The 24,570-nt window shown below is 37.6% G+C and overlaps 1 protein-coding gene across 4 annotated transcripts in view; it reads right to left on the reverse strand.

The window, feature by feature from the left end:
- The window catches only part of OGDH (oxoglutarate dehydrogenase), a 95,467-nt gene that overhangs the window by 17,295 nt on the left and 53,602 nt on the right, over positions 1-24,570 (reverse strand). For 2 of the 4 annotated variants that reach the window (XM_031951513.1, XM_031951514.1), the window contains exons 5-11: positions 23,269-23,313; positions 16,314-16,429; positions 12,475-12,629; positions 11,863-12,009; positions 10,589-10,679; positions 9,200-9,379; positions 3,801-3,929 (exon numbers count right to left, since the gene is read on the reverse strand). In XM_031951513.1, the coding sequence (XP_031807373.1) occupies positions 3,801-3,929; positions 9,200-9,379; positions 10,589-10,679; positions 11,863-12,009; positions 12,475-12,629; positions 16,314-16,429; positions 23,269-23,313 (863 nt within the window). The remainder of the gene's footprint in view (positions 1-3,800; positions 3,930-9,199; positions 9,380-10,588; positions 10,680-11,862; positions 12,010-12,474; positions 12,630-16,313; positions 16,430-23,268; positions 23,314-24,570) is intronic. The other 2 variants (XM_003757737.4, XM_003757738.4) reach the window with 1 other exon arrangement.

The raw sequence follows: 24,570 nt of genomic DNA on the forward strand, positions 1-24,570 counted from the left end.
GGAGGGAAGGAAGGACAAAGGAGGGTAGGAGAGTTTACTAAACACTGCGCTCCACTCATCATTTGATCCTCATTCTTATTTACACAGACAGACTTCAGACAATTTTCACCCATAGACACAATGTAACTTAATAAAGCACAGGGTTTTATAAAATGACATCCCTGGGAACAATAGATACACACCCACACCCAGGAAGAGGAATGGGGAGAGACAGAAAGAGAAAGAGAGACAAGGAGGGAGGGAGGGAAAGGGAAAGTACAGAATTCTTAAGGGATATCTCTAGCAGGAGAACAATAGTCCCAAATTATTTTCTGGCTCTTTCTTTAGACCCAGAAACACATTCACCAAAGCAGGTCCATCCACTCCTGCCTGTTCTTAAACAATCAACTGGAATCTAAAGGCCATGGAAAAGTCTATTTTGCTTTTGTTGAAAAACCAGGATGAATGCTCATGGGAAGATAGACAAAGACTAAAAATTATAAAATACCTAAAATTGGTTTTTCAATAATTTTCTTTTACTACCCCCCTACAGAGATAGTTTGTACAGTTGGGCAGTAATTGATTAGAACTAAGTACATAGTAGAAAAATTTCAAGTACTATCTATATACCTTTGAGAAAGTAATGTAATCTCTCTGGGACTGTTTCCCCATCTAAAATGAGGGAATTGGTAGATGACCTCTAAGTTTCCCTGAAGCTCTAAATCTAGGATCCTGTGAAATGTCTGTCGAGTTGAGTATTTAAATGGCTCAGTGAGCTCAACATTGTGGGAACAATGCCAATGAATGAATATTAAAAATCAGAGAGGCAGTTGTAAGGCAGAAGTTGTAAGAAGTTGTAAGTAGAAATACCTGGGTTCTAATACTGTCTCTCATACTTACTAGCTGTGTGACCAAAGAAAAGTCCCTTTATCTTTCCTTAAGCTTCAGGCAAATTTTGAATAATATCAATAATAGTAGTAATTGTAATAACAGCTAACATTTATATAGTGCCCACTATGTGCCAGGTACTGTGCCAAGTGCTTTACAATTATCTCATTTTTTCCTCACAACAATCTTGAGAGGTAGGAAGTACTTGTTATCAGTACCCTCACTTTATAGTTGAGGAAACTGAAACAAACAGAAGGTAAGTGACTTGTCTTTGGTCACACAGCTATTAAATATCTGTGGACAAATTCGAACTTGGGTCTTCCTGATTCCAGGCCTCGCATTCGATTCCTTGAACTATTCCTTAATGACTATAATTTATAGAAGATTGCAATCTGCATTAGTTGGAGTTCCCATAATAACAAAACCACAAATGTTTGATATGACGATACTTGTGACATATAGAGGTAGCCTGTGTCCTTATTCTGCTACAGAAGATGAATTGAGGAGGCTGGCCAATCCTGGATACAGCAAAGCACCTCCTATTTGGCTGACATTCCCCAAGGACGCAAGTCACTTTAAAGAGCAATGATTTCACTACATTCTGAAAATGGCCAGGATGGGCTATCATGGATATAAATAATTTTAAAAGATTATCTGTACAGTGGATCAGAAACTCTTCGATGAGAGGAAAAGTCAGCTCTAGTTAAGAATGCAGATATCACCAAATCAACCAGAAGAGAGGTCCAGGGGCATAGTCCAACTATTTTGTATTACTATGTCCACTTATATAACAACAGAAGGTGAAAATGTAACACTACTGGGCAGTTAGGAGTAGAACCTTTCTGCTCTCTCATGGACAGGAGATTTAATCACCAAAGCCTTTCATAACAGTGAAGACTGCAGTCACCACAATTGAACCACAAGAAAAGTTCCCGATGGAATAATCTAGCCATTTTATATTCTTTATATCCATATTCCATCTTGTCCTAATTTTGTTATGGCTCATGAGCTTCCTTATGTCTTATCCATTCCTCCAATCTATGGAAATCCTATTCTTGCTCTAAAGAAAAATTCAGATACCACTGCTTCCATGAAGCCTTCCTTGATATCCTTGAACAGATTCTCCCCTAGTCTGAAGACCCATTTAATATTCCATGTGACTCTTCTAGGATTTTAACATTATCTGAAAACCAGTAAAACACTGAAATTATCTCCAATGGGCCAATGATCAGCCCAGTTCCTCTTCTAATCATCGATGATACCTTATATGCCATTTCTTGTGTCTAAGTCATGGTTGGCAATATGTTTGCAGCCTCCTTTTGTCTACCATGCTTCCCTCTATTGCTCTTTTATGATTTACAGCCACATAGTATCACAGGTGAAGTATAAAAAGGATGAGTTTTTATTGCAGGAAGTAGCTTTGGGTCACTGAAAATGCTTTGCCATTTCCCAAATGTATTTTTTTCTTTCATTGTAGAGTCCATTTGTAGCATGTGACCAAGATATATGCATCAATGGACCAGTTCAATGGTCTATCCATCCAAAAGCACTTTGGAGTTTGGATAAGAGGCATTCTTCAAGCACCCATTTTTTCCTGTGTGTATAGTTAGACTGAACTAAAATGTCTACCATTTTCATTTAGGAGATTCTGTAATACTCTGAGCTTCCTTTATCAGCACAAAGGCATTTGAAAAAAAGACTATCAGGGAAGACTTCAGCATTGTAGGAAAAACTTCCTTCTGATGATTCTTTGTAGTACAACTTAGCAGGGTCAAACATGACCATATGTTTCTGTTTTATGCCTTGTTTGATATTGATAATCAAAAGAGCATTAAACAAATTTACTTCATTGCATCTATCAGGGTTCTGTGGGTTATCTTAAGTAAGCTTAGTAGTACAATGAATAGAGCATTGGGCAGAAGAGTCAGGAAAACCTGAATCCAAATCTGGTTTCAGACACTACCTCCTAGCTGCATAATGCTGAGGAAGTCACTTTACCTCTGTCTGCCTTCATTTCCTCTTCTGTAAACTGGGAATAATAATAGCAGTTACTTTCCAGGGTTGATGTGAAGATAAAATGAAATTATTTTTGTAAAATTATATAAAAGATAACTGTTATTATGATTATCATATGCCTAGGAGATACTCTTTTGGAGGATAGCCTCTAAGGCTGTAAGTATTTTGTTCAACTGAACTCAATACTTATTTATTCTTTTTTTGTTGAGGCAATTAGGGTTAAGTGACTTGCCCAGGGTCACACAGCCAGGAAGTGTTAAGTGTCTGAGACCAGATTTGAACTCAGGTCTTCCCAACTTCAGGGCTGAAGCTCTATCCACTGCACTACCTAGCTGCCCCAGGTAGTATATTCTTATAAAGATTTCAGAGAAATGAGAAAATAGGCATAAAAGACAAAATACAAGTTATATATGTCCTACTGATTGTCTTTTTTGGGGAATGAAGCTGTGTGTAATTTTTTCCCCTTAGTCACTTAGTATTTTCTCCTCCTTTAGTATCCTCAAGATTGTGGCCCCTCCAAAAAGGATTTGCAGGTGATCTTCTAGTCTTTGTCTTTTTTTGCTGTCATTTTCATTTCCCCATGTAACACTTATTAAGCAGTTATCAAGGATCATTTTGTAGTGGTTACCAGTATTTGTGTCACACCACTCTCTTAGAGAGTTAATACCATTAGGACAGGAATTATGTCTCATTGCTGAATTCTGTGTCACTGCTAACTTCTATTACTGGAGTCTATCTGTGTATACTATGCAATAATTTTAAGTGAAATAAATAGAAGTTTCCTTCACTGCTACTGATTATAAGATGATCTCTGAATAGTCAACATGCTAAGGAACATAGCTAGATTTTTCACTAAGGTTTATGTATGGATATAAACAATTAAAAATAAAAGGGATAGATAGGAAAAATCATGTTACCTGATTGTTAACTACCACGTGCACAGTGCCATGTGTAGTATAGGAAGGAAGGTCACTCAAGTGGAATGTCTCATATACAATACCCTGCCCAGCAAATGCAGCATCTCCATGTATAAGGATGGACATCACCTAAAAGATAATAGATAGACCATAAATCCAGAGACCTTAAGACTCCAGTTGGAAAATTCTTCCTTTTAGATCCTCAAATTCTACAAGGATAGTGGAAGCTGATGTGGAATTTTTTTGGCAGAGAATTTTTTTTCTAAATCAACTTCATTTTATTTTATATTTTTAGGAATTGATGTAATTTAGGAACTGATACAAAGTGAAATAAGCAGAATCAGAAGTTACACAAGTATAACAATATGAATATAGATTATAACCAGTTGTAAAAAGTGGAAACTCTGAAATTAAAATGATCAAGTTTGTCGTCAAAGTAGTCAAACATGTATTAAGCACTTATGAAAATACAACCATGAAGAAATAGTCCCTGCCCTTAAGGTGATTACATTCTGCTTCCCCTCACCTCCAACTTCCCAATACGTGTAAAGAATTTTCAACATTCATCCAATTTTTTTTCTCCCTTCTTTTCTTACCTCCCAGCTCTCCAAAATAGGAAGTAATCTGATAAGTTAAACATGTACAATCCCTTTAAACATATTTCCATATTTCTCATGTTATGCAAGTCCAAAAGGGGAAAAAAACACGAGAAAAAGCAAACAAAAAGCTGAAAATAGTATGTTTTGTTCTTTTTGTGGTAGCAAAGAATTGAAAATGAGTAAGATGCCGATCACTTAGGGAATGGCTGAACAAGTTGATTTTAGAAAGACCTGGAAAGATTTTCACAAACTGATGATAAACAAAACAAGCAGAACCAGGAATACATTGTACACAATAACAACAAGAATATGCAATGATCAACTATGAAAGATTTGATTCTTCTCAGTGTTTCAGTGATTCAAAGCAATCTCAATAGACTTCTGATAGCCATCTGCATTCAGAAATAGAACTATGGAGACTGAATGTAAATCAACACAGACTATGTTCATTTTTTTTTTTTAATCTCTCCCATGGTTTTCCCTTTTTCTCTGATTTTTTCTCTCCCAACATGATCTATAAAGCAGTGTATATTAAAAATAAATTTAAAAAAAAGAAAAAAGAAAATACTATGTCTCGATGCACATCTAGTCTTCATAATTCTCTCTCTAGATGTGGATGGTATTTTCCATCCCAAGTCTATTGAAATTGTCTTGAGAAGAGCCAAGTATAACATAGTTGATCATCATGTAATCTTGCTGTTCAATGTTCTAGTTCTGTTTACTTCACTCAGCTTCAGTTCATGTTAAGTCTTCTAGACTGCTCATCATTTTAATAGAACAACAGTATTTCATTATATTCATATGTAATGTTTGCAATAATGTATAATATTTAATATTACATTCAACTTGTTAATCTATTCCCTAATTTGATGGGCATCCCCTCAATTTCAAGTTTCTTATTCAGACAGTGAATTCAGAAAGAATCACATTTGATGAGTAGAGGATCCAGAGAAGTTAGCCAAATTGACATGAGGTAAGATAATGTACTGTAAAGATATAGGAAATGCTGCCCCTGACACATAATCACATCATTTAACCTTTCAATGTCCTAATGTACTTTAAGATGCAAAAAACCATTCATAGGCTTTTGGACATGATGCCTCAAACTATATTTACTTTGTAGATGGTTAAAATCATTATAAAAAGGTCATTAGTCTGAATTTTTACCTTTTACTTTTCATGGCTACTTTTTTTCTCCTTAGAGACTCTCAGCTCTGGTTTTCTAGGCTAATTATTTACTTCATTTTCGGTTGTAGTCTTACTTCTCAATATTCTGGTAGCTGATAATACCTTACTGCTAGATCTCATCACTCCTAGTGACCTTTTCTTGGTTCTCTGGTTATGCTTCAGTGCTCAAACATGAGTAACTCGTTTGTCATTATCATGGCTCCCCACACAGTGAGTGGCTGTAATTGCAGTCTCAGGGACGTGATAAACAGGATGAAAAGATGTAATTACATACCACGCATGTAAATCTGATGGTAACTGTCCACTCTCTAAGGATTTATTTAGCACTGGGTCTCAAAATTGTGGTCTGCTGGGCATGAGCTATGTCTGTGTTCGCTACATTTTGGTATCTGAGAAATGTCTTCAGATACTAAAAATCCCTAAGGCTGCATAAACACTGAGCCAAATTTGGTCAGGACTCACAAATCCTGTACAAGGTTACGTAATCTTTCATGTGTACTGGGTGCATTATGTAATAGATATACTCCAGGTTTCACATTTCTTAACTAAAAAACAATAAATTCCCTGGTAGATACAGGGCAGTAGCTACCAGAAAGGAGATACAGGGATAGGAGGTGGGACAGGACTGTGGAACTAACTGTGCTTGAAAGGGGGAGAAGATAAAGGGGAGGAGAAGATAGATTGGAAAACATAAGAATAGAAATAAGAATAAAAATGTTGAGAAAGAGGACAGTGACAGAGAAAAGGGAATGGAAGCAAGGTAGAACACTTGCTATCTACATAAAGAATTCAACCCTGACTCTGGCTCTATTCCTTTAAAGTTTTAGTTATGATATCTTTTGTTTTTACACGACAGTCACTTCCTGGTATGTCCCCCCACTCCAACCCCGCATTCGGAACCATTCCTTATGTAGCAGAGGCTGGTTCAAATCCACTACACCTTTGTGTTCTGTTACCCCATTCTAAGTGTTCTGTTTCTTTCTGGTTCAAATCCACTACACCTTTGTGTTCTGTTACCCCATTCTAAGTGTTCTGTTTCTTTTTGGTTCAAATCCACTATACCTTTGTGTTCTGTTACCCCATTCTAAGTGTTCTGTTTCTTTTTCTGTAAAACGAGGAGTATGGATCAGATGCTTCTTGAGGTTCCTTCTAGCTCTAAATTTATAAGCTAGGAATAAAACCTACAGACACAGTGATTTCTTGTCTCAGTGAACATCATTTTACATTTGTGTCCTCTAGAAATAAAGAGCAAAAACTATGGGTCTCATTGGCAAAAATAGAGCATAATTTGACCAGGCCCCAAATCACTAATGTAAAGCAGGAAAATATAAGCTCCCTGTAGGGAGGGAAGTGTATAAATGGACAACAGTTTCCTTTCTGTCTTTCTATCTCCAGTACCTGGTACTGTAGGTACCAGGTGCTTAGTAAGAGCTTGCTGTCTAAATGGGTGAGACATTTTCCAGGATTCAAATTACCATTTATTTTTGGCTTTAAGAAGACAGATTATTTAAAAGTGTTTATTCTTTGTCCACCTTCCGCTGTGTGTTGCTCACAATCTCATTATTTTTCAGGGATATAGAAATGGATTGAGAGGAATTTCTGATTTTAAGAAAGATAAGATGATTTCATTTTTCCTTTTTTCAAAGAAATTTTTATATAATATCTTGCCTCCCTCTGCTACTCAGCTACAAATACAATAGAAAGAACATCTTGTAGTCAATATACCAGGGAACTAAAACATCACAGGAAGTTCTATGGCCACAGGAGACAAGAGATATCAGGATTTATCTCCCTTCAGAGACCTGAAGACTAGCCAGATCCCAAGTTGTGTTCTAAAGCACAAGGCTTAGTCACTTCTTTACTTTTGGAGATATGTACTTGAATGCTCTATGGGCAGCAAGTCTATGTTCTAGTTCCATTTCACATCTCTCATAGTATTGATTCCATAGTCAATACATTTCAAATATACCAGTCTTTATATATTACCTTTTACTATTCTTTCATTATTAGTTCTTCTTTTCTATGATCTCTGAAATTATTTTGTATATTTCCTGCATTCTTCCTTGTCAACCACCTCCATAGAATCTGACCAGACCCAGACTTTTTTTTTTTGCTGAGGCAATTGGGGTTAAGTGATTTGCCCAGGGTCACACAGCTAAGAAGTGTTAAGTGTCTGAGGTAAGATCTGAACTCGGGTCCTCCCGACTTCGGGACTGGTACTCTATCCATTGCACCACCTAGCTGTCCCCAACACTCTTTAAGGGTAGAAATAGTTTCATTTTCCTCAACACCTGGGAAATAGTATGTGCTTAAATAAATCTTGTTTACTGATTCCTGCATTATCAGTCTCTAAGTCTGGAAAGGAAGCATAGTGTAGAAGAAAAACTGGATATGGAGTCAAAGGACCTGGGTTTGTATTTCAGCTAAATTCACTTTTCTGGGCTTTAATTTCCTCAGCTGTAAAATATTTCTGCTGGGCTAGGTGATCTCTAGGGTAGAGAATCTTAAGATTCTTATTAGTCATTACTTGGTCACAAACTTACAGTGATTCTTCTTCTGCAAAGCCTTGTAAGGGTCTTTTCCTCCTAACTGGTGTCAAAATCTCCTGGCAAGTCACAGCCAGATTATTTTTTAAAAACAGTTTTACTGTTTCACTCACCAGACATTAGATTGTAACTTTCCCAGTGGCTGAGACCACATATAGGATCTCAGTCCTAAAGCTAGAAGGAATCTCAGATGATACCTAGTCCAACCTCTTCTTTAGGGATGAAAAAGTTAACTGTGAATCTGTACAAGTTCAGTTACTAAAGTGATAGTTATGGCATGGTAGAAGTAGCTGTGGCTCTGGAATTGAAGATGTGAGTTCAAATTCTACCTCTGACATTGCGTTAACTTCTTAACTCTATGCCCATATTTTAATTATCTTTCTTGCCTGATACTGCTAAGTACTAAGCCTTGCATCTTGTAAGACAACATTTGTTGAATAAACGAAGCTTAAGAACCTGCAGTAACTTCCTGTGAACTATCAGATAAAGTCCCAGGTCCTTAATGGGGCTTTTGAAGGTCTTCTGAGTCCCACCTTCTCAAACTCATCTTGCCTCCTGGCTCCTAAGGTGACCCTCCTATTTCAGGGTCTCTGGCTTCCTTGTCCTGCCTTCTGTTCATATTCTCTCTACTCTTTCCCCTGCAACATCCTTTCTTCTTCTTCTGTTTTGGCTGGAGTCTAGGAATTCTGAGATTAAAAAAATTTCAAATACTAAAAAATGGTCGACAAGCTTCCAGTAATTTCTAAGGAGAAAAAAAATGTCACCTAGAGTTTCATATTCTCCGAGATATGGAGAAGATGGCACCCAGAGTTTGACTATGTGTTTCTGTCAATCATATTTATTGTTAACATTTTCTAAAGCATAGCTTCTTAAACTGTGGGTCACGACCCTATGTGGGATCTCAAAACGGAATATGGGAGTCATGAAATTATGATTATCAATACATGTTTGATTTGCATATTTATTTTATGTACTTATATATACTTGGGAGCACGTAAAATTTTCTTGTGTGAAAAAGGGTTGCAAATGGAAAAAGTTTAAGAAGCCCTGTTGTATGGAACCTTACCTTCTTGCCTTCAGTATCCCCACAATAAAATTGTTCAGCTTTGGTTTTTCCCATAACCACTGGATCAGCAGCCTCTAGGTGAGAAGGATTTGCCACCAAGGACAGCGTGATGTTTCTGTCTGTTACTCGGTTAATCCTCCGGTGATACATGCCCAAGTGATACTTCACATCTCCAGAACCCTAGATATATCAAAATATCAACATATTTGGTAGAATAAAATCACACTTTTGTTGCTGGAAAAGCATAATTATTAGTCCCCAAAAGTAGCTATTCTAAGGCTCTTTTCTCAGTCTACTTCTCTCCAGAAGTGTTGTCAAACTTAAATAGAAATGAGAAACTGAGGCAAAATATTTTGCCAAGGAACAGTCTTAACCAGTATGTGGCTAAGCAAGCTGAGAATGGAAAACCAGATCCTCTATATGAGAGACATCAAACTCATGCTTGCCAAGTATAACTGACTCAGATTAAAATACAGTTGGGGGATGGGGCAGTTAGGTGGAACAGTGCATAGAGCATCAGCCCTGAAGTCAGGAGGACTCAAGTTCATATATGGCTTCAGACACTTACTACTTTGTAGCTGTGTGACCCTGGGCCAGGTACTTAACCCCAAAATTGCCTCAAAGGTGGCACTGGGCTTGGAATCAGGAAAACTTATCTTCCTGAGTTCAGATCCATCCTTAGATGCTTTTAATTGTGTGATCCTGGGTTTGCCTCAGTTTCCTTATCTGTAAAATGGGCTGGAGAAAGAAATAACAAACCATTCCAGCATCTTTGCCAAGAAAACTCCAAAATGGGGTGTTATGAAGAACTGGGACATGACTAAAAACAATGAGAGATGTTTAATTTAAAAAAAAAAAAACACCAATATAATATAAATGTTAACTTACGGTTTTCTCGGGGACCTGCTTCTATTTGAGGCTGACATTATTGTTCACGCACCAAAGTGGGACTAGCGTAAGGATTTAGTTGTAATGATGGCAACCTTTGCTATTGGTATCAAAGGGCAGTGTATCAAGGTACTTAAACTGGTAATTCAGCTGCTTAGCCCTTGAGAGGCAGTTCTTTGTATTTTCCATTCCCTGACACCACAGAAAGCATCCTGGTCTTCAGGAGCTCATCTCTACAGATAGGGTAATAGATGTAACACTAAGGATTGGCCAAACCAGTCCCAAGGGAAAGATGAGCAGTAGTGTTTCAAGGTTAAGTCACGTTCACTACCCAGCAAACCAGAATATTCCATGTATTTTCCCCTAGGAAAATCTTAGCAACCAAAGAAGCTGTTAACCTAGCTTTGGTAGACAGAAGTAACCCCCTCAGGTCCCCAAAAGACTCTTTAGAAATCCTGAGTAGTGAGTTTAGTGGATGCCAAGGCAAGACAAGTGACTCACCTCATCAGCCGCCTCCAATTTTGAATCAAATTGACAGAAAATCTGCTCCAGTTCCTTCCTGATCACATTTGCAAGCACATTCAGGCGCCCTCTGTGTCACACACACACAAACAAGGTGGGATCAGCAGACCTGCACTGACAGCAATCCCTGAATCTAGTGACAAAAGCCACCCCTACATTCAACGTCTAGTCATCCTGCAGGTCTTGTCCTCTTCCTTCTGCACCCACTGATACTCATGGCACACAACCAGCTCTCTCTTGATGGCACAAGCATGACATCTATTGGAGAGCTGTCTGACAGAGCACGGAGTCATTGTCTTCTAGTAGCCCAAATTTGTTCAGGGGATTCATGTAAGGAACTTGTCTCAGGTTTTCCATAGTCCACATATCCATACAGGTGTTATTCTTCTTCATATTCTTTTTTGTCCTTCCCCAAAACTGTTACCAATGATTTCTGGCCATTCCCTATAATTCACAAATGTCCCAAACTCCAGAGAAATCTTAACTACTAATCTCACTTTTACTAAATCCTGCCTCTGCCACTAGTGACCTTAGGAAATCTCAACCTCTAAATTCAAAAGTCCCAATCCCAGGATTCTAGAAATTGTTCCTTACAGGAGCATCCTTAATACAAGGAATGGCTCTTACTTCCAACACAAAATTATGTACAGTCAATAATATACTATAAGAATCCTCAAACTGTGAAGCAGGCATTTTGAACAATATGTTCTTCCCTAAAGCAAGATGTTAGGATGTTCTACAAAGGGCATTTTCCTGCAAGCACAAAAACAATAGTCCTGTGATGAAAATTAAAGGGGCAGCTAGGTAACATAGGGGATATAGAACACCAGCTCTGGAGTTAGGAGGACCTGAGTTCAAATCCAGCCTCAGACAACTAAACAATTCCTGGATATGTGACCCTGGACACGTCATTTAACTTCACTTGCCTCACACCTATTCCCTTACCCCCCAATAAATAATATAAAACAGCAAAAGATCATTATTTTATGAGATGCTGGGTTACTCACCACCCAACAGTAATGAGTTAAGCCTATGGACTTGAAAACTAATTTTTAAAAAATAGATTAAGGTACCTATTAGTTTATCTTAACAATAGCTAATGTTACCAAAAAGAGAATTCATAATCTTCCCACATAAGTAGCATGATAGATACCATTCACTCCTTTTTACTGCCACAAAAGGTGTTTCTAAGTGACAGACATGGCTTATAAAGCACCCACTTGGTCCAACAGCATCCTTTCTGCTCAGTTTACCTGTGTGGCATTCCCATGATCACATAATCCACTCCATTTTCACTTGACTTGTCAATTATAGTCTTCAGGGCCGGTATCAACACTTCACAACCTTCTAAGCCAAAACGTTTCTCAGATGACCATTTTCGCTGCAAGAATTCTTCAAACCTGGGAGACAAGGAACCATGTAAACTTGCAGATGGCTTCTTAAGAATGCATAAGATCAACACATGAGAATTTTCTGACTACTCAGAAATAAGATCCAAACCATTACAGAATGGCAGAGCTGGATGACTTAAGCACAAGAGCGAGCCTTCTATCACACCAACATTTCTATATTACTGTTCACTGGCAGCCTGAATTCCTACTTTGTAAGGTGGTAGACAAATGTAGAAATTGGAACCTGGGGTATGGGGAGAATCTGTCTCTCAAGCTTAAGTTCGAAGAAATAATCCTAATAATAGTTTCAAATGAAGCTATGGACTCTTATGTCATCAATGATGGCAAGTAGGATGTGAGGCTTTATAACATGCATCTGGTGTGGAAATTTTCCCTCAAAGGCCTACATTTTGGGAATACCTACTAGAAAATCTTTGAAGCTTCAATCTCTAATATTATGTCAGACATATATACCTGGTAGAGCGAACCAGCCTTGCTAGTAGAGTACGCTTCTCCTCATTTGTAAACTGCATGATGCCTGGAGTCTCAAATTTCCGTCTGATCCACTGGCACTGCTCCAGGTCATTGATAAACATGAATTCCACTCCAATGTGTTGGCAATAAGCCATCTATTTTACAAACACACAAGGAAAGCCAAATACTTAAAAAGGGGTTTTAGCTGAGGACTAAGTGTGGTGACTGCTCAATTGGATAAAAGCACAGTAGTCAACTCTAATATATATATATATCCTCCTTTCACTGGCACCAAGAGAGTGACCTAAGGGGCAGTGCCAAAGATAGGGCCAGCTCCCTTTCCTTAAATGTGATTATAAAATGTTATCTGCAGGAACTCAAATAAATACTGGGATATCAAAATGGGCAGTGAGAAGAAGCAGTCAGAATCTTTTATTTCTAGTAAAGTTACCTATGTATATATCCTGTAAATAAAAGGCTATTAAATTTAAAAAAAAAAAAAAAAAGAGAAGAAGCAGTCAGAATCTTTTATTTCTATACTGTAGCTCCTTACTTTCATGTCAAGACCCCTTGGGTGTAACAATTAGCATCTTCCCAAAATATTCCTAATCAGCTACATTTATGTTAGCAAGAACAGACTATGTTAACTTAATGTGCTGGGTTAATTCTCCAAAGATGATTGCTATCCTTAGGAAGGTCATTTCTTTGGCATCATAATGTTAAAAGGCAAAAAAGACACTTTACCACTGAGTGTAGGATATAGGTTAGGGATGGAACTGACTTAAGGGATGGTTAAATTTAATAGATGTAGAAATAGATGCTTGGAGGGATGAAGCAACTTGTCCAATATCCAAGTCAGTAAAGAGCCAAGCCTAAAATTTAAATCAAAGTCCTCTGGTTCTATTTCCATGGGCTGCCTCTCTTGATCAGAATATTCATTGTGTCTCTTTTTTAGATAGGATAAAAATATTAGGTAAGATTCCTTCCACCATAAATTTCTAATAGCTCTGGATTTTAGGTTATTTTATCAATGGGGTTAAATACCTTTAACCCAATGGTTTCACAGCTCAATACTATTGCCTCTTATCACTTAGCATTCCCCATTGCTGCAGAATTGAATCATCTTATGTATTTTTTTTCGGCTTAAAATGCAGGTAGGCTGGATAAAAAACATATGTGCAGTTTTTAAGCACATAACATTGTTTATACTATAAATAACCCAGAAATTCAGCACCATATCTCTTACAAAAAAATTTTCAGGACACATGAAACATGCTGCTCTAGACATAGGGACAGAAAGATCCACAGACATTTTGGGGATAACAGTGGTAAAGTGTGAGGAAAAGGAATGAAGAGTGTAGGGGGAAAATAGTATGAGATTGCAAGTGATTCCATTTAGGAGGCAGAAGAACATCAGTTAGAGAAGGGGAAAGAACATGCAGAGGAAAGTTAAAGGGGGGGGAGGGGGAGGGAGGAAGAGAGAAGAAACATTATTGAAACTTCACCTGAATGGCACAATGCCTTTTAAACACATTTTTGCAGGGGCTATGAGAGGCATGGGGACAGCCCACATCTGTCATCCTTAGGATTTCAATGCTTATATCAATTTCATTCCCAGAACACATATTGGATAATGAAGAGAGAAGGCAGTGGTAACAAGGCATTCTCTCCTTTCTCCACCATCCTATGATCTCAAGTCTTTTAAAGGTCAAAATGAGTATTCTGCTAGTCTTTGACTCATGTGTTAAATTAATCTAATTTAAAAAGCATTCATTAAGCACCTAATACTTGTAAAGCAAAGAGGAAAATGAACTCTTATAATCAAAGATTATAAAAACTTAAGAAACTTCTTCACCTTGAAAGCACTTGGGTATAATTTCTTGGAATCACAGACATTTAGAATTGGAAGAGAACCTCAAAACTGTCATGACTAACACTTTCATTTTTTTAAATGAAACAACAGAGACAAGGAAATCATAGAAACAGAACCCACACTGCACTTGTAGCAAAATGCTTCTACAACTTTTCTTTCCTTCTCATGTCTTTCAAAATATGAGGATTCTTATCACTATCCATGGGGTGAGTTTTAAAAGATGATACAATATTCACCCACAATAAAAATTAAAAACAACTGAAATCATTATCCAAGTTAAGAACAAGAGAACCTTTCCCAAGCATAAGAGACATAATGGAGAAAGGAAGAATCCTTGGTACCCTAATTTTGGGAAGGATATTTCATATAACCCTAGTGGCTTCTTTTTCCAAACCAATCTAAATGACAGATCTCAGGGTACCTACCACCTACCATAGCTACCGATGATGACAGAAAATGTACCTGAAGGCATATGCCTAAGAATATTAGGAGTGATTAGAGATTACATGAATCAAATTACTGTTGACCTGAAGGGAAGGATCATGTTTTGAAGTCTTATCACAAGCTCCCATCAGTCATCTTAAGAATTCATAGTTTTCCCCAGGTTCAGGGCTGAAATTTATCACAGTGAAGTTTTAGTTCCTTGATTTAGCATGTCATTTGATATTGAATCCCTTTAAGAAGTAAATGGTTTAAAAAAAAAAAAAAAAGAAGTAAATGGTTTAGTTCAGATTCTTTATATCTTCCTCTTATGTGAGAATATCCTTGTTAGAGGAGATCTAGAATTAGGTCAAGGTTGAGATTTCCCTTCACCTCTTTAGAATTTTGGTGACAAAAATCTAAATTCTATTACTGAATAGTCAAAGTGCAAAGGAAGCTGTCAGCTTAAACATTCCTGAAATGATTTGCTACTCTCATTTGTACTTACAAAAAGGAAAACCCAGTTTCTTTCAATTCTTGGTCTAAAAAAGATAGGACAGTCTCCAGGATTGGTTGTCATTTTTTCAGGTTGATGTAATAAAACTCAGAGAATCATAAAGTAATGTTACCTTTAATTTTTTAAAGTTGTGAGTAGGATATAATATAGATACAGAAGAAAGTATACAGAAAATTTAGCATAGTAATCAAGTAAAACTTACAATGAAAAACCTGGAACGTATACAGAAAATTTGGCATAGTAATCAAGTAAACTTACAATGAAAAACCTGGAACATAGAAAGGTATATCTAAGAGATGTAGAGAACAGGTAGAAGAGCACCACCATGAGTTTAAAAACACTTTCATACAAGACACATACTCATATACACATAGAGATACACAGATACAAACTTCTTTAGTCTAGACCTGTGATTTCATTAGTGTTAAGAAATTCTCAGTGTAAAAACTTCTTCCACTGATGCATTTCAGCAATTTGCAATCTTGAGAGTGTTTGTCTAGAACATTGAAGCTTGCCCATGATCACACTGCCAATATGTATCACAGGGAGTGCCAGAATCCAATTTTTCCTGACTACAGGGTCATTTATTCAATAGGGCATAATGCCGATCTATAATAGATTATAAGAATCCACCTCACAGATCTATTATGAGGATCAAATAAGATGATGTACGGTTTCTTACAAATCTTAAAAGCACTGAACAAAATGTGAGCTGTTAAGATTATATGGATATATAATGTATATATGGTAAATAGTTTGCCTATTGTTCTACACATTTTATTCCTCATTTAAAAAATAATTCTTATAAATTTAAGTATTTTAAACAAAAAACAATGTAAGATCTTATGATCTGAAACAAGTCTCTACTACTGTATGAAATGTTTCCCATTTGCTGACGGAAGGAAAAGAGAACTCTACCTATAATTTATGAAAAGTTAATGGGGGTTTCTATGCCTTTTTGTTTTAAAATCCATGAATAACCCTATCCTGAAGATTCTGCTGCTGACATGTCATATATATGTCTCTTACCTCTAGCCGTCGAATGATCTCTCGGAGTGGGAGGGCAGACTCCTTTCCTCCAATGAAAGTAGTAGTGGGCAAGTGGAAAACCTTGTCGAGGTCCGATTCGTCCAATCCATAAAACCCTGCAGGATTATCGTGGGTAGGACAAGCCAGAAGAGGAGAGATGTGTTTGCAGAATATGGGACAGTCACACAGGAACCAATTATTTATGGAAAGGGGGAAAGGATTCCTCCCCTCCCCCATCCGGGGAGAAAAAAAAAATGAGAAAAAAAATCATACCAGACCAAACATATAATTAGGGGACAACTTTGCATGAAAATAAGTAATAAGAATATTCAGAGCCAGGAATGCAAAATTCAGCAGGGGGAACAAAAACAAGGAACAAAAATTAATGGGAAATGTCAAAAGAGACAATCTGATAAAATAAAAAATACACGTATGTATACAAATGCTCCCATAAGAAAGCCATTTGTAACATTTTAATTCCATATCCACAAACATTTCCAGGCCCCCCATTTGGGGTTATGGGTGAGACAAGAGAAAGATCACAAATGTCCTTTAAACAAGTTAGCCATAGATGGTTCAAAAATAGTTAAGGGAGAGAGTAGAAAACAAGGGGTTAATGGTCCTTGTTAGATAACAAAAAAGGTTGTAAGAAGAATAAAGAATGAAATAGGAAAACAACCAGAAAGAAACAGGCATTAAAGCTGTGTATCAAGAAATCTGAATAGAAACAATTGGCCCTAAAGAGAGGTAAATAGAACAATACTGTGGGGAATACTTTAGAACAGAAACAAAAAATAAAACAAACTCCCAAATTCCTACTTTCTTTGGCTAATCTAAAACGTTCCAAATTAGAAAAAGTGAATTTTACTGGCAGATTTCTTTTTTTTTTTCCTAATTAATAAAATTACTTATTGAACACTGGGCATCTTCCTCATGAAAAATCTGGTGTACTATTTACTAGCAAATGTATTCAAAATTGATGAGATTCTGGGTAAAAAGAAAGCATGAAGTTCTGATAAGATTACTCCCTAAAGCAAGCAAGAAGGCACTGATGGGGATCAGTTCAGCCTACAATTCTACCCCTGTGGAGATCTTGGATAACTCTACCTTCCTGCATCCAATAGAAAGCCAAGTTGTGATGTCAAATCCCTAAGGTTAAATTTGCCCTATATCATCTTTGCTAAATCCCAGAGTGGGTTAGCCCACCATAGTGTTCTGCTTCGTGGTGTCTTTCTTCTTATCCCCTTCTCTGTGCCTCATGGAGTTTTTCTCATTATAGCTAAGTAACTCTTTTAGGGTGATAAACTTCTCTATGGATTTAGTCTGCCTGTCAACGGCACACTCTCATATAATGGTATATTCCCTTTCTCACGGTTAATAGTGAAACTTGTCTGTTCCGTAGTTAATTGTGAAAATTCCTTTCCTTACTTACTATATGCTCTCCCAAATCTATTTCATATTTATCACTCCTGGTGTCTATTCTACCTTTTTGTTTTGACTCTAACCTCTTCTTATAAACAAAGATACCAACATTATAAAGAGATGGGCCATTCTGAATACATCACAGGACCTAACCCCAACATTTGGTGCCCATCATTTAAGGACAATTGCTTTCAACATCATCAACATGACTCCCTCTCTACTTTCTACAATCCTCTAGGATAACTCTCAAAGGAACTGACTGGCAAGATTTGGTAATGTACAAAATGACACTGGGAGCAAATTTATAGTTTATTATCAACACCATGAAACAAAATGATAGTTGGTTTTCAAATGAGCCCATCTTCCAAGATTATCACTTGAGCTCTTGGGCTTGTAGAATATTTTAGTTCCTCATCTTAGAATCCACATAGAAAGGAGAAAAGAGACATCATCATTATTGGATAGGAGTGCTTGGAAAAGTATTTACTATATTGAAAATCTGTGCAATGACTATGAAGAGACTATCTTTACTAAAGGCCACACCCACATTCCTCAAAGACTGATATTCAGTTCTGCTTCTCCAGGAAAGCAAGTTTTGAGTTATAAGCTCTGGAAACTGGAATTCTGACACCACCATCCTGATCCCCCAAAGACTTGCTTTTTCCAGGGCAATTCCTCTGTGTTTATTTATCCTTCTCATTTGTCAAGAAATGGACATCCCATTTGTTTGGATCTGCCCTTACCTGAGCATCTTAAAAAGCCTACCCTAGCTAGAAATTAAGCATTTTGCTATATGACCCAGCTTCTCAGGGACATCCAAACCTCTAAAACACAACAATTCAAAATTTAACTAGCCAACCCAGGCAAAGTAGGTTTGTTGAAGGGCTGTGGTGGCAGAAACAAAGGAAGGTAATCAGATGCTCTAGTTAATTTATTCTCATTCTTTTCTTTTTTTCCTAAGGAACACTGAAGGGGAGGAGTAAGGATTCTCCTCATGGAGGCAGTCCACTTCTATAGATGGGTAAGTAGGTATGATTCAGGACTTGGTTGGTAAACTTCTTCAGTAAAGCAAAAGGGAAGAAGGAAGAGCAGACTCAGCAATAGTCTTTCAGAATAGCAGAAGGTGTTTGGTTTCTTCTACTATCCCCATTACAGGGCTCATACCACTCATATGCACATTATGTTAGGTTGTCCTATCTTCCATTCCAGTGGCACTGGAGTGGCTGTGATGGAATAAAGCTTCTAGGGGAGACAGCAATAATTTTAAGGTCTTCTGACTGTAGGGAGCTTTTCTTCTAACAATGTCAGTGATTCTAAATCTTCTGGTTTTGGAATCTGTGATCCTGAAGCCTTCTGATCTAAGTATGCTATTGTTCTGTCAATGACTGTAAAAGTTCTAGGAATATAATATTTCTTCCCTTAAACTTTAGGGAACTTGTATTAGTGATTCTGACACTCTCTAACCTTAGAATTCTATTGTTCTGACAATCTTGTCTGTCAATGACTCGAAAGTCTGGCTTTAGAATAGTCCTAGGTCTGCTGGTCAGTTATAAGCAAATTCTTGAGCCTACTCAATTCTACCTCTAGGCCATAAAATTAGCATATCAGTGACATGAAGACTAACATAAATGTGTCTCCTTGCTCCTGACTCTTTGCTCAATTCTCTGGACTTTAGCCAGCTTCAATTGATGTTATAATTTACAATAAACTTTGCCACCTGACTTGGAGATGGGATCAGGCCTGCAAATTCTTTTGAGACACCTACCACCGGTCTGTGACCCCCAACCTTTTGGGGTCCCTTCCCAACCTCAAGAGCTGGACTGCCTGATTCGGAGCAAAAAATTTTTTCTCCTTCAGAGAATTACTACAGCCAGGGGGAACATGCACAAGTGGGAAACAGAATGATAGTCTCTGCTTGAAGCTCCATGGAAATAAAAGGGGAGAGATGGGATTTACTAAACTTAAAAACTATCAGTGAAAAGGAGATGAGATAAGGTGAAGGAGAGGACATCTGCCAAGGACAGGACTTTCAATTGCAGGTGGTTTTCTTCCATAGCAGCAAAGAAAAAAGGAAGGCAGTAGGCTGGGGAGAATTGCAGGTGTGGGGAGAAAAAAACCCGAACCAACCAAGTAGCTGAAGCAAATGCAGTTCCAAGTGGCCTCTAGGCATGTGGATTCATTTCCAATCCACTACTGCCACCTACCTGGGTACAAGCTAAGGTAATTGCTTGCAGCAATTGGAATTCCTGGATAGGAAATTGAAGCTCATGGCTAGGAAAGGACAGAGTCAGGTTGAGGATGTGAGAGGCACTGATTCCTCCCAGCATATATTCTGCTATCAAGCATCAGTACTTACAGTTATGGTTATACACACTGAAACTTTCACTGTACTTGCCAAATAAAAAATGTTCTGATTAAAAATTCTGCCTTAAAATACAAGAATTTTGGCCCTAATTCTGTTTAGAAATTGGGTACCTTTTTCTTGGTAAATAGGGAAAATCTGAGACTGGCAGGTCAGGAAAAGAGCGTGAGGCTCAGAGGAAAGCTGACCTTCCTCGTGGTTGCCCCATCTAATAAAGATGGCTAGGAAGCAAGGAAAGAAAAGTTCTCCACAGCATGGTGTGCAACAGAATCTTGAGCTGCTTCCCAGCCCCAATATCCTGACTACAAAAGGACCTTCACCATCCTCTGCTTGGGTGCCCCTCTCCCTTAAGGAAGCCTGCAGGGTGTATCACCTGCTACCCCAAGTAAATGTCCAAATAAATTCCTTTGATTTGGAGAAAGCCTAAGCCTGAATTCTTTCAGAGACAACACTGCAACCCATACCCTGGTACCTGAACAGTGTGCACTCCATCAGCAGGGAGCCTAGGAACTAATTATAATTTAAAATCTTAGCATGCTGAGTCTCCTGATAAGGACAAAGACTCAAAGGCCTTGTCAATTTGGAATTTAATATAGTAGCCTGCTTCTACTAAAGCAACTTCTCCATTCTGACACTGCAGGACTCTAAAAATCTAAACTGATTTCACCAGAAGGCTTTGGTTATATAGACATTGTGAGGACCCTAGAAATGTAATAAACATCCCTTTTTTTGATTCAGGAATCAAAGGGGGTCAATTGAATTATTCTTAACTTCAGAACCTGAATAAACACATCTATAATAATTGCATGTTTTAATGGTAAGAAAGAGATTGAGAAGCACTGTGACATAGAGTGGTTTGTATGAGTTAGTTTCTGACTCAAACAAAAAAGAAATGGATTTAAATTCCACCTCTAACATGCAGTGTATGTAAATCATAGCAAGTAATTTAAACTCTCTTGGCCCCAGGCAACTCTCTAAGTTTATATTGCAGATCTCTTTGGTTAGGGGGAGTTTTCCCCAGACTAAAGAAATCACAGGTCCTCAATAAAAACGAGACAAGAAAAATATCCAACAACCCCAGATGGCAACCTACAAACTTGGGAGGAAGTCTGGGGGCAATGAAGTAGCCCAATGGATAGAGCACTGGGCTTGGAGTCAGGAAGTCTTATCTTCATGAGTCTAAATCCGGCCTTGGACACTCACTCACAATAAACTTGTAACTAGCTGTGTGACCCTGGACTAATGACTTAACCCTGTTTACCTCAGTTTCTTCATCTAAAACGATCTAGAGAAGAAAACAGCAAAGCATTGCACTATTTTTGCTAAGAAAACTCAAAGTGGGATCACAAATTGTTAAACACAACTGAAAAATGCCTAAACAACCACAACATGACAATATCCCGTACTACTTTCTTTTATCATGAGCCAACTATCTAAAATGGAAAAAATCCACCTAGACCAAGTGAGCTTTCCCTCCCCAAACACTAAGTGCCTTCTTTTTCTTAATATAAAAATCAAAAAGATCATAAACCTGTAAGTTATTAAATTAAATTAATTTATTAAATTAGGTCTGCGAGGAACCTTAGAACATTTTACAGACATTTTACAGAAATAGAAACTGAGGCTCAGATAGGAAAAAGGATTTCCCTTCACATCATATAAGAAGTGACAGAAGCAGGATTTGAACTTTGATCTTCATACTAGAAACTAAATGCTCTTTCCACCATAGCAAAGTGATGGAAATTTAACCAAAAAGAGTCACAATTTTACAGCAGCTATTTAGAGGGAATAAAGGGAATAATATTTAATTCTTTTACTTAGTAGAGGGCTGGCTCTCTCTCACATTGTCACACTGTCACATAATCACTCAGCCTTGCTGAAAAGCAGGTTGTACCATAGGATAAAATTTTAAACTTTAAAGCAAATTGTACCTTCCTCAAGCCCTTTTGCTAAGAAATAGTTCATGTCCAGTTCTGTTCTTTCAGCCCTCTGGTATTTCCTCTAGAAAGGGAAGGACTGGAAGGGACTCTTAAAAGTATGTTCTATGGATAATGGGCAGTAGGGAATAAACAATATTACTGGGGGAGTTTTTGGTTCTTTTTGACAAAACTCATTCCTGAGGAGAGCTTATCATAATTCAAAACAGACTGGCCCATGGATAACAATGTGCTTATGGAATTAAAAAAAAACAAATATTTATTCTTTGAAAATCTCTTTCAGGATAAGAACCACCTGAATAACATAAATGCTGAGCATCTAAGCATCACAGAAATCTCTGGAAAAGGTTTTTAGATTTATGACTTCTTTGGTTTCCTCTGACTTAAGTCTACTATTACCTAGAGGTATATGGCTAAATGACAGAAGGATTGGCTTCTGCTTTCTAGTCCTTCAGTCAAATTTTAAACTCTGGTACTTAGAGAGATTGGATTCTTACTGATGTTATGTCTACGACAAGATGGGGAATTCACTAGAGATTACCTATATAGGAATTTGGAGAAAGCCAAGGTTCAGGAAGAGACTGACAGATTTAAATAGGATGGTGGGTGAAAGCAGGCCAAGAGTATCTTAAAAGCCAAACTAAATTCTATATCCATTGCTCCTTTTCATTCTCTTAAATGAAGAGAACTTGGGAACCAAAGTTGTTCAGTCAGGAAGAGATAGATACTATCCATTCTAACGAAATCTTATTATCAGTTCTTTTGCTCCTTCAGTTATGGGCAACACCAAGAAAAGGATCTTTCCCCAAATACTGAGGTGCCAGAACAACAGAAGCCAGAAGAGTCCCGGGCTGAGAAAGAGCCACAGAACAGAACATAAAGAAAAGAATCCACTAACATGCAAAACTTAACATGACTACTGCTTAGCTCTTGGCTAGTGACACCAAGAAGCCTAGACAAACTATGCCAAAGAGCAGAAGCTCAAGATGAAGCAAAGATGATGGAAAATGATTTTGCAAAAACACAAAGGATGGGAAAACAAAAATGAGATCACATATGACAGATGAAGGGATGGGAAAAACAAGTTTTGAAACAATTTGCAAACAAAAAAAGTAATGAACAATTGGGAAGATCTGCCAACTTTCCCCAAACTGTGCATGCCCAGAAAAGTTGAACATTTGATTTGAATAAAGTCCTCAGCTCCAGAAGGGTGAGAGACTTGTTCTTTGCATACCTCCTACAGTTAGCATTCGGAGTCGCTCCTGGAAAACTGCGAGATCTGGGAGGTGAGGGGAGAAGGGAGGAGGTGAGTGCAGAGGGAAAAAGACAGTAAGAGTTAGTTAAAAACACTACACCATGAAAGCAGTAAGGGAAAGCACAGTTAAATAACTTTAAACATAGTCACATCAAAGGAAAGGGGGTTAGTGGTTTGTACTGTGAAATGGAAGATGACTACTCTGGGAAACAGAGATGGAAAATCCGTTGTAGAACAGCTGGAAATTCAATCAATAAAAATGAGAAGGTTGGGGGGAGACCCAGTTTTCACTGGAAAGTATTTTCATGGAAGCAATCAGGCAGCCTGGTTTGAGAAACTTTACCTACCTACAATTTCAAGTATGTTAAGGCAATTTTCTTAATTAGTTGAAAAGACCCATCTAGGTTGCTTTCAATAAACACTGGAAAAAAATAAATACAAAAATTTTGGGGTTTTGGTGTACCCTTTCTCCCCCAAGGTCAGTTTAATAGATAAAGTAAATCATTCTTTAAGTCCCCAAGATGTTGAAAGGCTTTAGCAACCAGTACTAAGGTGGAGGAAAGAGAGGAGGATTCTTGACTTCCAAAGTCAGAACACTTCCTCATCGTTATTCCTAAAATGGTGCCATAACCAGCATAGATGTTTATTGGTGAAGATTCTTCAAAAAAGAATTTTAAAAAATGTAGCAACAGATGGGCAGTTGTACCGTTTCCTCCCCAGTGGGCTTTTGACTGAGCATTCAACACCATCTATATTTTCCTTAATAAGCTTTATCTGTCAAGAAAGAAAATCAGGATGTTAACTTTTGCTGTACAACGTATTTCATATCTCAATTTAAACTGCTTGGAAGTCAAAAAGTGAGGTGAGACATGTTGATGAGAGAAGGAGAGGGAAAGAGAAAGAGAGAGCGAGTGCAAATGTCTGTATATATTCTGAATTGTATTGGAGTAAGAACCTGGGGACAGTCCAGGAACCACTCTTCAAAGGTAAGCTCCATCTCCAAAAAATGCTGAAAACTGGATATTTTTGATTAAAATTGATTGATAGAGATCAGTTAAATGCTCTCTTAGATGTCAAAACTGAGGCTTACCATTTTAGGGAAAGACTCTAATAATAGAATATGACCAGATTCTCCATTACCATCTTAGATTGATGCAACTTTGGCCCTAAATGAAATCATGAGAATAGCCAGTTGTGGGACTCTAAAGAAGCAAACACTACTTACACTTGGGCTCTCCAAAGCACAATATGACTTGGGAAGGAGACCTGATCTTGCCTCTA

Source organism: Sarcophilus harrisii, chromosome 2 (assembly GCF_902635505.1).
Source record: "Sarcophilus harrisii chromosome 2, mSarHar1.11, whole genome shotgun sequence".
Taxonomy (NCBI): Eukaryota; Metazoa; Chordata; class Mammalia; order Dasyuromorphia; family Dasyuridae; genus Sarcophilus; species Sarcophilus harrisii.